Source organism: Leucoraja erinacea, chromosome 19 (assembly GCF_028641065.1).
Source record: "Leucoraja erinacea ecotype New England chromosome 19, Leri_hhj_1, whole genome shotgun sequence".
In the NCBI taxonomy this organism is placed as follows: Eukaryota; Metazoa; Chordata; class Chondrichthyes; order Rajiformes; family Rajidae; genus Leucoraja; species Leucoraja erinaceus.
This window is the reverse complement of record NC_073395.1, coordinates 16,684,079-16,700,326: the sequence shown is the minus strand read 5'-3', so window position 1 is coordinate 16,700,326 and position 16,248 is coordinate 16,684,079. Positions and strand designations below refer to the sequence as shown.

Sequence of the window (16,248 nt, the reverse complement as noted above, 5' to 3'; positions counted from 1 at the left end):
TAGTCTCTATGCCAGGGAGCTGTGGAGATGGAGTCACAGATGAGGTTCAAGGCAGAGGTTAACAAGGGATGTGGGGAAAGAGCAAATTCGACTTGGATAGGCTTGGATAGAGTGAATGTGGAGAGGATGTTTTACACGAGTTGGAGGGTCTAGGATTCAAGGTCATAGTCTCAGAATGAAGGGACCTTCCTTTAGGAAGATGGGGAGGAATTTCTTAATTCATAGGATGGCGAATCTGTGGAATTCTTTGCTACAAAGGCTGTGAAGGCCAAGTCAATTGATACAGTATTTGTAAGGCAGAGATAGATAGATTCTTGATTAGCACGGGTGTCAGGGGTTATGGGGAGAAGGCATGAGAATGGGGTTAGGACGGAGACATAAATCAGCCATGGCCGTGATGGGCCGAACGGCCTAATTCTGCTCCTATCACTTGATGCTCCCACTCTCTCTGCTGTCCAGGGCTCCATTCTCTGCAACACAGCAGCAGCACGTGTGTTTTGTTATTCCCGCCCCTGATTAGACACCATTTCAGGCCGGGCCCCAAATGTTCCAATCACTGCGCCCCTTCCCCTTGTTGCCGCCTATCAGAGGCGGGGCCCGTCGCTCACCCGGCCAATCACATGGCCGTACTCGGGGCCGGTTTAAAGCCCACTGACGATGTGACGGCGAAAGTGGGCGGGACATCAGCACAAATGCGCGCTGCTGATTGGCTCCGCGACTGTCAATGGTGAAGGAGGATATATCGGGGGGCGGGCACACAGCCTGAGTTCTCTGCTCTGATTCGTGTATCCCGCCGTCAATATCCGCACAGGCCGCTGGAATGCGCCCGCCCCTACGGCGGTTGGCTGGCGCCGCTGTCAATCTGCCGTTTCCGGCGGCGGCCGAGGGCCCGGCTTGTTTTTTTTGTTCTCGCTCCGGTCAATGTGCGGCTGCAAGTTTACAAAATGGCGACGGTGCCGGTGTACTGCGAGTGTCGGCAGCCCTACGACGCCGGCCGCTTCATGATTGAGTGCGACGTCTGCAAGGACTGGTTCCACGGCAGGTAACCGCTCGCGGCCTGTGTCAGAGTGGTCGGTGGACGGCTCCTAGGCAGGGAGCTCCTGGCCTTTAACAACCGGCCCCGCGACTCTTTAACAAAGGGAACGGGGCCGGGACGGGATTGGGGAGCCCGGGAAGGGAGTTGTGGGACTGTAGCCGACCGGGCGGTCTGTGTCTGCGGCGCTGTTCCGCCCCGGCGCCAACAGTGCGGATCCTCGGGGAAAGGTCGCCCACTGGCCGCGACCCCGGTCTCTCGCCACGCTGTTTTGGGGCAAACAAGGAGTGGGTGTCGTTTGTTCCTCTCTCGCCCCGTCCGTTAAGATCATGGCCCGAGTCCACTCGATCCCCGCGATCAGCTGTGTGACGCTTTTGGGCATCACCAAAGTCTGCAACTGGCCTCTCGGTTCACGATACTTTCTCTCTGACCCTCGGCGAACCTCCTCTTGCCCCTCCGCCTCCAATGTAAACACAGTGCCCTCCGCGCAACTATCTTTCATGCCCAACTTTTTATCATCAGGATATGTTGCCATGATCTCTAAACTCAGTCTGTGGTATAAACTGATTAGAGTTATTCAGCACGGAACTGGATATTTGTCCCAATGTGTTCCCGACATCATCTCAACCTACCACTCGTCTGCGCCACTGGCCAGTCAACGACCAGTCAAACGACCGTCTAAAGAAGGGTCCCGACTTAAAATGTCGCCTGTCCATTCCCTCATCAGATGTTGCTTGATTTACTGAGTTACTCCATCTCTTTGAGTTTTAGTCAACCTGCCTGCCAACTTCGCCTATGGAATGTGGGAGGAACCGGAGCAAGCCCATACAGTCACGGCGAATGTTCAGACGCCTCATAGTAGTGCCCGGGATCGGTGTTGAACCTGGGTTACAACAACTGTGGGGCAGCAGCACCAAACACTGTCCTGCACTGAGTTGACTCATCTTCAATGGGCGAGACAAATTAAAGAGACGAAGGGAATACAGTTTTTACGTACGATTGTCTGCCCGGGGGTGGGGAGTGGGGTTGAGTTGAGTGCCTGGCACTGAACATCAGTGTACCAACGTGAAAATAGTTCTCCCCACAGCATTTTTCTGCCCTTTGTCCAGTTCTCTATCCATGCTAATATGTTACAGACAAATCTTTTGTGTGTACTTTAAGAATCAAGTGTGTTTGTAAAGTGCACCAAGAACAAACAATGACATTCTGGCTTGCTCGGCGGGACAGGCAGCATCTCTGGAGAGAAGGAATGGGTGACATTTAGGTTGAGACCCTTCAAGGCAGCATCTTTGGAGAGACATCACCCATTCCTTTTCTCCAGAGATGCTGCCTGTCCCGCTGAGTTACTCCAGCATTTTATGTCTATCTTTGATTTAAACCAGCATCTGCAGTTCTTTCCTACACATTCTGGCTTGCTGCAGCTTTACAGACATGTCTACACAACAACATACCGAATAATTATACAATGTGACCAGACTATAATAGTGCATGCCGAAGTACATAGTGTAACCTAATTAAACTTGCAGAGGTGGGATTGGGAAGTGTGGTTCACTAACCAGATGGTTAATGGGAAGAAGTTGTTCTTGAACCTGGGGGTCACTGTTCTTGGGTTCCTGTACCTACTTCCCGATGATAGCAGTGAGAACGTGGCCAGGTTGCTGCGGGCATTTGGTGATATTAGCTGTATATTTGAGGCAATAATTCCTGTAGATTCCCTTGGTAGAGAGGCCAGTACCCATGATGGACCAGGTCTTCGTTCCTGTGCATTTGAGTTACTTGAGTTGAATATTCTCTAGCTTTGAATATTTGATGACAATGTCTTTTGAGAGTCTCGATGATATAGTGGATCCAGTGGTTTCTCCCTTATCTATTGTTTATAGATTGCCTTCAATGCTAACTCTGCTAATCCAACTCTGTTTTCTGTGTAACAGGCAGTTTTCAATCCATGCTAATACCCTTCCTCCAATAACTCTTAATTTATGTACAGACTCTTGTGCAGCGCCTTGTCAAATATTTTCTTCTAAATCAAAATACGCTACAGATACAGGTTTCCCTCTATCAAATCTCCTTGTCTTGTCTTCACAGTTTAAGCAATATTGTCAATTATGATTTACCTTTCATAAAACCATGTTGACTTTGATTATATTCGGCAGTCATCAATATACCATACAAAGAGATAAAAGAGGAGAAATGAGTGCCAATAAAAAGAGGATATTTCAAGATATCAAGATAAAGTAAATGATGTGGAGAGAAGATGGGGTGCAGGAGAGCGACCTCATCTATTGCACCCTATGTTTCCTATGTGGGTTCCTGTACATCGGTGAGACTAAATGTAGGCTCGGTGACCGTTTCACTGGGTCTGCAGAGGCCTACGGGATCTCCCAGTTGCTAACCATTTTAACTCCCCTTCCCATTCCTGTACTGACCTTTCTGTCCTGGGCCGCCTCCATTGCTAGAGTGAGGCAACATGCAAATTGGAGGAATAGCATCTCGTATTTCGCTTGGGTAGCTTACAACTCAACAGTATCAATGATGTATTCTCTAATGTAAAGTAGCTTCAATTACACTCCCCTCCCCCTTTCCCGCCTCCACCCGAGTTGTTTAACCAGTTCTACAGATTGTAACAATATATCCCTCTTGAGATCACACCGTCCATAGCCAACAATTGGCCTACAAGGGAACCACCCTGCCGAGGTCATCTGTTGCCAGCACTGATTTGTCCTTGTGTTTTCTCGCCACCAGTTCTATCCCCTCTCTCCTATTTTCAGTCGGAAGAAGTCCCAACCTGAAGAGGCACTTATCCTTTTTCTCCAGAGATGCTGCCTGACCCCCTACGTTACTCCAGTACTTTGTCTATCTTTGGTACAAACAAGCATCTGCAGTTCTTTGTTTCCACAAGAGAGAGTGGTTTGTTTTTGCTGAGGAGCGGGTTTTATGTTATAGGGAGACCAGATTGAGATGAGTTTGAGTTGAAAATTGTCAGATGAATTGCTTCAAATTTGTTTTCATTTTCTCTCTGTTGAAGTTTGTAAGCTTGTGGAGTTTGAAATGTATTTATTACAAGATATTGTAACAAGTGTTTTTCATTTTTTTATGATCTGTACATAAGTTTGTTCAGTAACTTCCTGTATGTAAGAGCCAAGTGTTTTATTCGCATATCTCAGATAGAACAATGAGATTCTTACTTGCAGCAGCACAACAGATATGTAAACAGTACATGGTAAACAATATAAACATGAATGAGAAAAAGTTAAGAGTGTGTGTGTGTGTGTATATACATGTCCCCTCAGCGCACGCACACACACACACACACACCTTTTACCCCATCCCCACCCTATCTCGTGGAGAGGGGAGAGGTGGGGGAGGGGAGTGGGGAGTGGGGCAGGGGGGAGAGAAGGGGGGGGGGGGGGGAGGAGGAACGGGGGAGGGGGGGGGAAAGGGAGAGGGTGGCCTTGAACACGGCGAGCGGGCGGTGCGAACGGGGCCGACTGCGAGCGGGCCGCGGGCCTCAGCAGCTCTCGGGACATCGCGGGACCTCTGAAACCCTCGGAATCAGAAGCCATGGATGAACAGCGAGGTCAGGCTACTGCTGAAAGCACGGGACACCGCTTTCAGGTCAGGCGATGCTCGAGCCTACAGTTCATCCAGGGCTAACCTGAAGAGGGGCATCAGGAAGGCCAAGCACTGCCATAAGCTCAGGATTGAGGAGCACTTCAACAACAACTCCGACCCCCGACGCATGTGGCAAGGCATCCAGGCCATCACGGACTACAAACCCTCCAACATCACCCCCACATCCAGCGACGCCTCCTTCCTTGAGGAGCTGAATCACTTCTACGGCCGCTTCGACAGGGACAAGCTAGAGACAGCCATCAAGGCTGTGCTACCTGCCGATCACCAACCCCTCACACTCACCCCCTACGACGTGTACGTGGCACTGAGTAGGACTAATGCACGTAAGGCTGCTGGCCCTGACGGCATCCCCGGGCGCGTGCTCAGTGCCTGTGCTGCGCAGCTGACAGACGTCTGGACTGACATCTTCAACCTGTCACTTGCCCAAGCAGTTGTCCCCACTTGCCTTAAAGCCACCTCCATCGTGCCAGTGCCAAAACACTCCACTGCGGCAAGCCTCAACGACTTCCGCCCAGTTGCACTTACCCCCATCATCACCAAGTGCTTCGAGAGGCTGGTCCTGGCACACCTCAAAAGCTGCCTACCCCCCACACTGGATCCCTATCAGTTTGCCTATCGCAAGAACAGGAGTACGGAGGATGCCATCTCAACGGCACTTCACTCCGCCCTCTCCCACCTTGACAACAGAGACACTTATGTAAGAATGCTGTTCATCGATTACAGCTCAGCATTCAACACCATTATTCCATCAAAACTGATCACCAAACTCGGTAACCTGGGCATCGACCCCTCCCTCTGCAACTGGATACTGGACTTTCTAACCAACAGACCCCAGTCTGTGAGGTTAGACAAGCACACCTCTTCAACCCTCACCCTGAACACCGGCGTTCCTCAGGGCTGTGTGCTGAGCCCCCTCCTCTACTCCCTCTTCACCTATGACTGCACACCTGTACATGGTACTAACACCATCATCAAGTATGCAGATGATACAACGGTGATTGGCCTCATCAGCAACAACGATGAGCTGGCCTACAGGGAGGAGGTCCAGCACTTAGCAGCATGGTGCGCTGACAACAACCTGGCCCTTAACTCCAAGAAGACCAAGGAGCTCATTGTAGACTTCAGGAAGTCCAGAGGCGGCACGCACACCCCCATCCACATTAACGGGACGGAGGTGGAACATGTTTCTAGCTTCAGGTTCCTGGGAGTCAACATCTCCGATGACCTCTCTTGGACCCACAATACCTCTACTCTGATCAAGAAGGCTCATCAGCGTCTCTTCTTCCTGAGAAGACTGAAGAAGGTCCATCTGTCTCCTCAGATCCTGGTGAACTTCTACCGCTGCACCATCAAGAGCATCCTTACCAACTGCATCACAGTATGGTATGGCAACTGCTCTGTCTCCGACCGGAAGGCATTGCAGAGGGTGGTGAAAATTGCCCAACGCATCACCGGTTCCACGCTCCCCTCCATTGAGTCTGTCCAAAGCAAGCGCTGTCTGCGGAGGGCGCTCAGCATCGCCAAGGACTGCTCTCACCCCAACCATGGACTGTTTACCCTCCTACCATCCGGGAGACGCTACAGGTCTCTCCGTTGCCGAACCAGCAGGTCGAGGAACAGCTTCTTTCCGGCCGCTGTCACTCTACTAAACAACGTACCTCGGTGACTGCCAATCACCCCCCCCCCCCCCCCCCCCCCCCCCCCCCCGACACTTATTATTATTTTTTTTAATTCAAAATCGTTTGCTATGTCGCTCTTCAAAGGAGATGCTAAATGCATTTCGTTGTCTCTGTACTGTACACTGACAATGACAATTAAAATTGAATCTGAATCTGAATCTGGAAGCCCAACCACATTACTGCGTGTTCAGCAGCTTCAATCTAGATCCCTGGAGGAGGAAAGCGGCTGTGATGTGGGCGGGGCAGGGTGCTGAGGACGGCAGGCCGAGTGCGAGTTACGCGATGGGGGGAGGGGGGTCTACATAACTCGCAGCTCGTGGAAACCAGTGGCCAGCAGGTTACGCGTTAAAAACTGCGCAGCTGGCCGCGAGGAGCAGAGCCATTGTGACGTCATCAGCTCGTTAGCTTTGAAAAATATCTCAGATTTGTGAATAATTTTAATTAAACTCAAGAATTAATGAATCAAATTTTCAGATGAGGCGATTTTCGAGAGGTAAATCTCTATCGGAATATGTAAAAATGTCACCGTTAGTGCATCGTGTTTTCGAGGAGATATGAATCACAGAAAAACACACAAATCCACAAATACATCCACATCCAAGCTCAGAGTTTTCTAAGTTACTAGACTAAGTGGGACCCATTGGGTTCCAGCATCACACGGGAGGGCTGGTCCCCCAACGCAATATTCCACCTATATTCCAATATTGGTGGCCAGTGGAGGAGGGAGGGAGGGGAGACTTTTTGGAGTGCTAGTATGGGTGTTGTGGGCTGAACGGACTGGTTTCCAGAGGGCTAGTATGGACATTGTGGGCCGAATGGATTCTTGGGCTGACGGCTCAGTCACTCAAGCCTGTTATCCTGGCAGCTCACTCACTCACGGCTGGTGGGCTGGCAGTTGACTCACGGCTATTCCTTGAAATTCCATTTCAAGCATGGTGCAAGGCCACCAAATTCAAGTGCAGTTTCTTACCACTTCAAGCAGGGTGCAAGGCCACCGAATTCAAGTGCAGTTTCATACCATTTCAAGCAGGGTGCAAGGCCACTAAAGACAGCAAATCGTGATGTCTCCCTCCTCCATCTTGCAGAGACTGAGCCATGCCCACACTTCTAGGTTTTATAGTCCCTCCCCCACTCCCACCAGAAGGGGTGTGGCCTTCATGGCGTGATTGACAGGAGAGAGTATCTCAACCTTTTTTATACACTAATAACGCTTTTATTTTTCATCGATGGTAAAAATTCTCGGCACCTGATGAGCGGTGGGGGACTGAGTAAGATGGCCAAAAATCACAGCTGTACGTGGTAGCGTTTTTTCTAAAATCAATATAAAGCGCAAACAGGAAGTGGTCAAGATTAGACTTTTAATTATATAGAAGGCAAGGCAACTTTAATTAGGCAAGGCAACTTTCAGAGTTCAAAAACACTTTCATTATTTTTCGTTGTGTCGTTCGCAAAATGTTGCTGCAGGTAGGCACCATCTTACTCCACCGTAAGACTCTACAGTAAGACTGGTGAGAGAACTGGGAAGGGGGAGGAGATGGAAGAGGGAAAACAAGGGCTATTTGAAGTTAGAGAAGTCAATGTTCATACCATTGGGATGTAAGCTACCCAAGCAAAATATGAGGTAGTTTCTCCACTGTGGGGGCCTCACTCTGACAATGGTGGAGGCCCAGGACAGAGAGTTCAGATTGGGAATTGGAGGGGGAGTTAAAGTGCTGAGCAACCGGGAGATCAGGTAGGTTGCGGCGGACTTGCTTTCCCTCTCTCTCTCCATACCCTCCCCTTCCCAGTTCTCTCACCCGTCTTGCTGTCTCCGACTACATTCTATCTCTGTCCCATCTACTCCCCTGATGACCGTCTGAAGAAGGGTCTCGACCCGAAGCGTCACCCATTCCTTCTCTCCAGGGATGCTGCCTGTCCCGTTGAGTTACTCCAGCTTTTTGTGTCTATCTTCGTTTTAAACCAGCATTTGCAGTTCCTTCTTACACAATAATAGTCTATGTAGTTCAAAGCTTATTTGAGGTTGTAGTGTTTAATAGCCAAATGGCTGAGTTCCTCCAGCATTTTCTGCCTTTATTTCAAAACAGTTTACCTGCTGATAGTGTCAGTATGTAAACCTAATTCCGGTGAAACTCAGGCTTCCTTTTGTGTTAAAGTTGTCCCTTAAAACCTCTGTTTTGGAATTAGCTGCTGGTCATCTGCCTACACTCTGATAATCCACTAACTTAACTATTTGGAAGTCCTGAAGGTTCAGCCTCTGGCTCAACGGGTGATGTTTCCCATGATTCCTTAAAACTCACTGGGGTCCTGCTTCCCAAACTTCCTTGACATTTAGCCAGTTATAATATTGTGTAACATTTTGTTTTTTTAAAGGAATTTAATTATAATTTGTGGTATTGGTAGGAATAAGACTCAATTGACCAGAATACTTGCCAGTTCAGCACCATCAGTCACAACTGTCCTGGATTCCCAGCATTTTCAATACTTATTTAATCTACTCTGATCAAGAAGGCTCATCAGCGTCTCTTCTTCCTGAGGAGACTGAAGAAGGTCCATCTGTCTCCTCAGATCCTGGTGAACTTCTACCGCTGCACCATCGGGGTATGGTATGGGCTCTGTCTCCGACCGGAAGGCATTGCAGAGGGTGGTGAAAATTGCCCAACGCATCACCGGTTCCACGCTCCCCTCCATTGAGTCTGTCCAAAGCAAGCGCTGTCTGCGGAGGGCGCTCAGCATCGCCAAGGACTGCTCTCACCCCAACCATGGACTGTTTACCCTCCTACCATCCGGGAGGCGCTACAGGTCTCTCCGTTGCCGAACCAGCAGGTCGAGGAACAGCTTCTTTCCGGCCGCTGTCACTCTACTAAACAACGTACCTCGGTGACTGCAATTGACCAGAATACTTGCCAAATCGTTCTATGTTGCTCTTCAAGGGAGATCTAAATGCATTTCGTTGTCTCTGTACTGTACCTGACAATGCATTTTTGAATCTGAATCTGAATTGAATAATGGCTTAGATTTAGATTTTGTCTGTTAACACTGCTATGAAGCATTGTGAAATATTTTGAATGTTATATATGCAAGTTATTTTTTTAATATGTCTGCAACTCATTTGGAAGATAAACTATAGAACAGCCTGTCTGTGTCCCAGATAATATTTCCGCACTACATCTGATTGGTTGCCAATTGTCTCTGCAATTCTTTCCAGCGTTACATTCTTAGTCCATAGAGGTTAATGGAATCATGGGGCATAGATAAGGTCAAAGTATTTTTCCCATATAGGCGAATCTAAAACTAGAGGGCATAGGTGAAAGATTTAAAGGGGAACTGAGGATCAAGTTTTCATATAGAGGGTGGTGGGTATATGGAATGAGCTGCCAGAGGAAGTGGTACAGATGGATACCATTACCATGCTTAAAACTCAAAATTCTGGGTAAGAAAGCTTTGGTGGGATATGGGCAAATGCAGGGAAATGGTGTCATCCTGGCCAGGTAGTTTGCATGAACGAGTTGGACCGAAGGACTCTAAATCTATGATGTACCTGCTCAAAACAATTATGTCACAAATGATATAAAGATTTGTCGGTTAATTGGCTGTGGTTAAAAAAAATCTGTACATTGTTTTGGTGTGCAGAATAGCACTAGTGTACCGGGATCGCTGGACGGCGCAATCTCGGTGGGCCGAAGGGCCAGTTTTCATGCTGTATCTCTGAACTAAACTAAAATGAAACAGAAGATAGATACAAAACGTTGGAGTAACTCAGCGGGTCAGGCAGCATCTCTGGTGAGAAGGAATAGGGTCTCGACCCGAAACGTCGGAATTAGGGTCTCGACCTGAAACCTCATCCATACCCTATCTCCAGAGATGCTGCCTGACCCGCAGAGATTTGGTGTCTGTCTTTGGCGTAAACCAGCATCTGTAGTTCCATTTGACAGCTGAAAATGGGGATGATGCCAAGAAACTTGCAAAAAAGACAAGCAGGTAGTTTTGCCTCCAACTGGATAAGAGGGCTGAGGAATGCCTTGCTGTTCCATCAAGGACATGCTGGGAATAGCACAAGGTGCCAACTACGTTTCACTTGCAGCACAAGTATGTGTGCACTTAGTGGATATGCTTATGAGATCCCACACCAAATGAATCAGATCGAAGCTTTGTAGTCCTGTGACTTTTGGGGAATGGTGGTGAACAAGTAAATAGACAATGGGGGGGGGGGGGAGAAGTTTCAAGAACATCCCATGTCAAATATAAATTGGGTGATATCGATCGCAGATGTTTATTTAAAAATATAATGCACCATTGGATAAACAGATTACCTGTAGCTGCTCTGTATGTCCATACCTTTATGAATATTTTGCAGTTGTGTCCACCTGGAGTTGTCTTTATGCCCAAGGGTGGTTAGAAAATTATTTTCAATTTTAACTGATCTTAAATTCAACAAACTGGTTGTGGCTGTTATTTATCAATCTGGCTTGGTCGGCGTGGACTCAGTGGGGCAAAGAGCCTGTTTCCATGCTGTATCTCTCCACATTCTCAAGAGATGTTGCATGAAACGCTGAGTTACTCCATCACTTTGTCTTTTTTTATATACCAGTATCTGCAGATCCCTGTATCTTAACTTGTCAGTCTCTGTGGTCTTATTCTTTTAGAATATTGTGTTTCATTGATATTCCTGTAAATATTATTTTATATCTCATTGTATGTTTAATTATTCACACATCTGTTTATATTACTGACCTCTTGCTCATTAAACCACAGCACAAGTACAGCATCCTGTCTGATCACTACACTGCAGGAAAAATTGTGACTGCATGGGAGATGAAATTTGAAAAATTGGTATTTACTGCCTCGTCCTCAGTATTTTCCATATTTCATTATTTGTCAGTGTATCATAAATGATTTGGTTCGATTGTATTATGATGCATCTCTTCTGATCTATGAAGAGGGTTTTATGTATTTCCCGTGAGTATTTTATACCATTGTTCACCAAAGCTGTTGTCCATTTTAGCTTCCCCAAGTTTTCTTATCTGCCCCTCAGTCAGCTATTATTCAGTTCATACAGTAGTCGGTTTCATATAAAAGAGATTGATGTTATGGACACCACCGCCTACTGTTCCCCAATCTTTTTCCTTTTATTTAATCTTATTTTTTGCCATTACTCATTTTTATTCTTTAATCTTGCATTGACTCGATTCTTGGGCCAGTATAGTGAATAGAGTAAAAGTCCCTTCACAATCGGGTATAGCAAGCAAGTTTTAAAAAAAAAGCGTGTTTCTGTAGTATAACTCCCTCATTATAAATACTTGCCTTTGAAGATCAGGTTCTGGGGTAAGCCCAGCCACTGGGTGATAGGATTGTAATTTGAGTGACAATTTATCCACGTTACCATGAAACATAATATGCACTATATATTTAAAATAGGAGGGCATAGCATTGAGCAACAAGGGTGTGACTTCTGGTTGAGCTGTTTTTATTTCAAAGACTAAATTACATCTGTTTTTGATTAATTTGTGTCTTTTCAGATAACTTTTAAACTGTTCATTTGCATATGGGGCAAAGATGTTTGTTGAAGTTACCTAAAATTTGAGATTTTGACGTTCATATCGCTGGGTTTTAAGCTACCCAAACAAAATGAGATGCAATTTCTCCAATTTTCATGTGGCCTCACTGGCAATGGAAGTGAACAAGGACACAAAGGTCAATTTGGTAATAGGAGTTGAAGTGGTTAGCAACTGGGAGATCGAGTAAACCTTGGCTGACTAAAATTTCGCTGAACAGGTGCTCTGTCCGCCTGGTTCTACTGGATCTCCCAGTTACTAACTGCTTTAACTTCCCCTACCATTCCCATATCAACATTTCTGTCCTAGGCCTCCTGCATTGCCAGAATCAGGGTAGTTTACAATACAGCAGTATGAACATTGAGTTCTCCAAGTTTAGGTAACTTCTACAAACCCCTCGCCTCCCCTTTGTTACCCCCCCCCCCCCCCCCCCCCCCCCTCCGTTTTCTCCACTTGAAGACTCTTAACCAGTTCTACAGTTTGCAACTGTATCCCTCTAGCCAACAATCGGCCTGTCAGGGAACCTGTTTGCCAGAGGTCATTTAGTGCTGACCCTGACTTGTCCTGGTGTTTTCTTGCTTCTTCCCATCCCCGGCGTGCCCCCCCCCCACCTTAATCAGTCTGAAGAAGGATCCCAACACAAAATGTCACCTATCCATTCTCTTCGGAGATGCTGCCTGACCTGCTGAGTTACTCCAGCATTTTGAGTCTATCTTTGGTATGAACCTTTTTATTACATAATTTTATACACAGATTAATTCAACCCTTCACCACCTCTATCCTGAAAAAGATGATCTTATTTTATACTGTCTTTCCCATAGCAGTAATTGGCTAATCCTGGAAACGTTCTCAAGTTTCTTCTCCCCTGCAGTCATGATGCAGTATTTTGCCATGGTCTAATGAGTTAGAACTCCTACCCCCAGTGGTACGCAAAAGGTCTTCGGGGGTATGCGGCAATTTTCAGCTATGTACTACTGAAACATAGATTCATTATTAGAAAAAAATATTGTGGTTATGAATTATTTTATACATACATAATTGCAAATAATTTATATATTTTGTGTGAATTCTCCTATTCGAGTTGTGATAGCTGCTGTATTTGGGTAGTTTGCAGACTCCCATATGACAACCAAGGGTGCAGTGCTGCCAGAGCTCACCGCTCCCGCACCTCTGTAAAACAAAAAGAAAAAAAACCTGCGGGGAATTTTAACTAGAGGGTGTGTGATTGGGGTAACCTGGTTGAAAGAGGGGGAAAGGGAAGACCCATCACTACTGAGGTTCCCTGTAGGAAGGGGGGTGGGGGGGAGCAATGGGACCCAGCAGAGTCAGACCACGTGCTGTCTGCATCGTGGATGTTGTGGGCCTGGTGCTGAGCCTGGAACTCTGGTGAGGTGACGGCTGTGGCCTGCCGGTGGAGAGGTGAGAGTCGGCGGAGTCGCTGATGGAGGCCAGTGGGGGGCTGGGGTAGAGATATGGGTTGGCCGCAGCAGCATCGGTGGCCCCTGGAGACAATGAAGGTCGGCAACAGTGGCGTTGGCCCCGGGGATGTGGTGAGCATCGGCGACCTCAACGATTGTCCCAGAGAAGGTGGGTGTGTGAGTGTGTGTGCAAAATAAAAATGTATGCAATTTTTATCGATTTTTACAATGAAATACAATTGTTTTTAAGGAGGGGTATAAGATGTTTACGAAAATTTACAAAGTGGTATACAGGTATCAAAACTTTGAGAATCACCGAGTTAGAAGATGCAAATTAAGTTGTTACTTTGCATTTGTCTTCACTTGCATTGGTTTTAGACATGCTGCTAAAGTGGGAACTGAATGGAAGGAAGATACTTGGAGGAATATTTCAAATCACCAGGAGTGTGGTACTGAGCAAATTATTAGAGCTGTGGACTGACAGGCCTGAGTCCAGATTAATTTCATACTCTGTTCTGAAAAGTAGTTGCTATTGAGATTGTTGACACATTGCTTTTACTTTTCCAATTTCTTGCATTCATGGAAAGTTCCAATAGATTAGATAAATGTTACTTTAGTTGCAAAGGGAAGGAAGCAGGAAGTGGGAAGTTGCAGGCCAATTAGGTTTACATTTGTGCTGGGGAGGATATCAGAAACTATTAAAACAGTAAAAACACAGAGCAATCACAACGAGTCAGTTTTGTTTTGTGACTGGCTAATCACATTTGACCCATCTACTTTAGTCCTTTGAAGGCATGACATATCCTGTGGATAAAGAAAACCAGTGGATGTTTATACTTGGATTTCCAGTAGGCCTTTGATAAGGTGCAAGATCAAAGATTATAGTCGAAAATAAAATTGTTTGTTAGGAATAGAAAATTGTTTCCTGCCAGCCAGCCAGAGTGGGTATAAAAGTTTTTCCCCCTACTCCAGCACTTTGTCTTTGTTTTGTTGATAAGGAGATTGGTGGGACAATTGCCATCGCCCGCCGGGGGCTTTGACCCTGACATCGGGAGAGGAATGGGGAGTGCAGGGGAGAGAAGTTTTTTTGCCTTCCATCACAGTGAGGAGGAGATGTGCTGTGATGGATGTCTGTGTAAACTGTGTTGTGTCTTGGGTCTTTTTTTTCATGTGTGTATGACTGCAGAAACAACATTTCATTTGAGCCTCTATGAGGTTCAAGTGACAAATAAATTGTATTGTGTATTGTGTGTATTGTGAATGCAAAGAAACTGCAAAAGGGTATAGATCAGTTAAGTGAATGGGCAAGATATTGGCAGCTTGAATGTAATGTGAGAAAATGTTACTTCATAAGGAAGAATGAGAAAACAAATTATTATTTAAGTGAAGTGAGATGACAAAATGTGCTTTAAGGATGTTTGGGTCCTAGTTCATGAAACATAAAAACTAATCAAACAGGTACAACAAGTCTGTAGGAAGACTAATGTATAAAGTTCTTGAAGCAGCTTTGCACGATGCTGGTAAGGCTGTGTCTAGATTACTCTGTGCATTGGCCTCCATGCTTAAATGCTGATACGTTGGAGGCATTGCAGGGAACGTTAATTTTTGTGGTGAAGAGATTGATGTACGGAGCAAAGGTGTAGGTTGAAGTAATCATGAATATTAATGAAACAATAAATATATTAGTAGACTGTAAAAGCTGATGCTGAGATGATGCCTCCCTCAATTTTTGGGATGTATCCAGAACTACCGTTGTGGTTTCAAAATAAGTTTGGGATGGAGATGAAGAATTTCTTTGTTCTCAGGGAGTCATAATTCTTTTGAATTCTCCAGCACAAAGACCTGTGGAGTTGGAATCATGGAATGTATTGACACAGTGAATGACAAAGTTAAATTACAAAGGGAATGAAGGATTCTATGGAGAGAGCAGGAAATAGTGGTGAGATAGAATCATTAACATTTTATTGAATTGTGGCACATGCTAGAGAGACTGACTGGCCAACTATTGCTTATGCATGATTTGTAAAAGGCTTGTGTACAGGTACAACAAATTAGGAACATTAACAATGTTTACATTTATTGTCAGAGATGTGGGATACAAAATTAGGAGGTTCAGTTATACAGGTCATTGGTGAGATTATATCTGAAGTACTGTGTACAGTATTGGTCTCATTTTAAGGAAATGTGTAATTATATTGGAAGCAGCTAATATCTGGATTGTCGATGAGAGGTTGGAAGGGCTGGAATTGTATTGGCTGAAGTTTGAATCGGAAAGGATTTGAGTGACCCATGCAAAAATTCACTGGAGGTTTTGGCAAGTGTGTTTTTTTTTTAAAGGGCAATCTAGAGCTAGGGGCTCCTGTTTAAAAAATAATGAATTGTGCATATAAGACGAGAATGAGGCAAATGTTTTCTCAGGGTCGTGTGTCTGTCGATCCCCCTAACCCAAAAGGCAGTGAAGCAGGCTTTGAATATTTTTAGGCCTGGTTAGATAGATTCTTCTTCTGGGAAGGACTGTATGTGGAAGGATACCAGAGTAGGCAGCAATGTGGAGGTGAACTAACAATCAGATGGAGGTGAGCTTACAATCAGATCCACCATAATAATATTGATTGGAGCAAGTTTGAGGTGCCAAATGGCTGCTTCCTGGTTCTGTGAGGAGGCAATTGATGAGGGTTCTGGTGAGAACCTTCACAATGGCAGGCAGAAAGCAAGCACTTTTGTAATAATTGCAATTGGACATATCCTTTTGGAAAAAAAAATGGACATTTGATATCTCCAGCATATCCCCTTCATATTATATGAAGGAAATTTAAGTTAAGTCGTGCTGGAAGTAAGGATTGAGCCTGATCCAGGGGTCCTACCTATTAACTGTTGGTTAGTCTTTTACACTTTGCCAGACTGTAGTAATGCTGAGATTGCAGCAGAAAGCA

The 16,248-nt window shown here is 45.8% G+C and overlaps 1 protein-coding gene across 7 annotated transcripts in view; it reads left to right on the top strand.

Annotated features, from left to right (window-relative positions):
• The first annotated feature begins 872 nt into the window (after positions 1–872).
• The window catches only part of LOC129706266 (lysine-specific demethylase 7B-like), a 72,759-nt gene continuing 57,383 nt past the window's right edge, over positions 873–16,248 (top strand). For 4 of the 7 annotated variants that reach the window (XR_008725026.1, XR_008725027.1, XM_055650416.1 and 1 more), the window contains exon 1: positions 875–1,042. Coding sequence is in view for 5 of the 7 variants with exons in the window: in XM_055650416.1 (XP_055506391.1) it covers positions 945–1,042 (98 nt within the window). In the remaining 2 variants the exon portion in view is untranslated. Of the gene's footprint in view, positions 1,043–16,248 lie in introns of all 7 variants that reach the window. The other 3 variants (XM_055650415.1, XM_055650417.1, XM_055650418.1) reach the window with 3 other exon arrangements.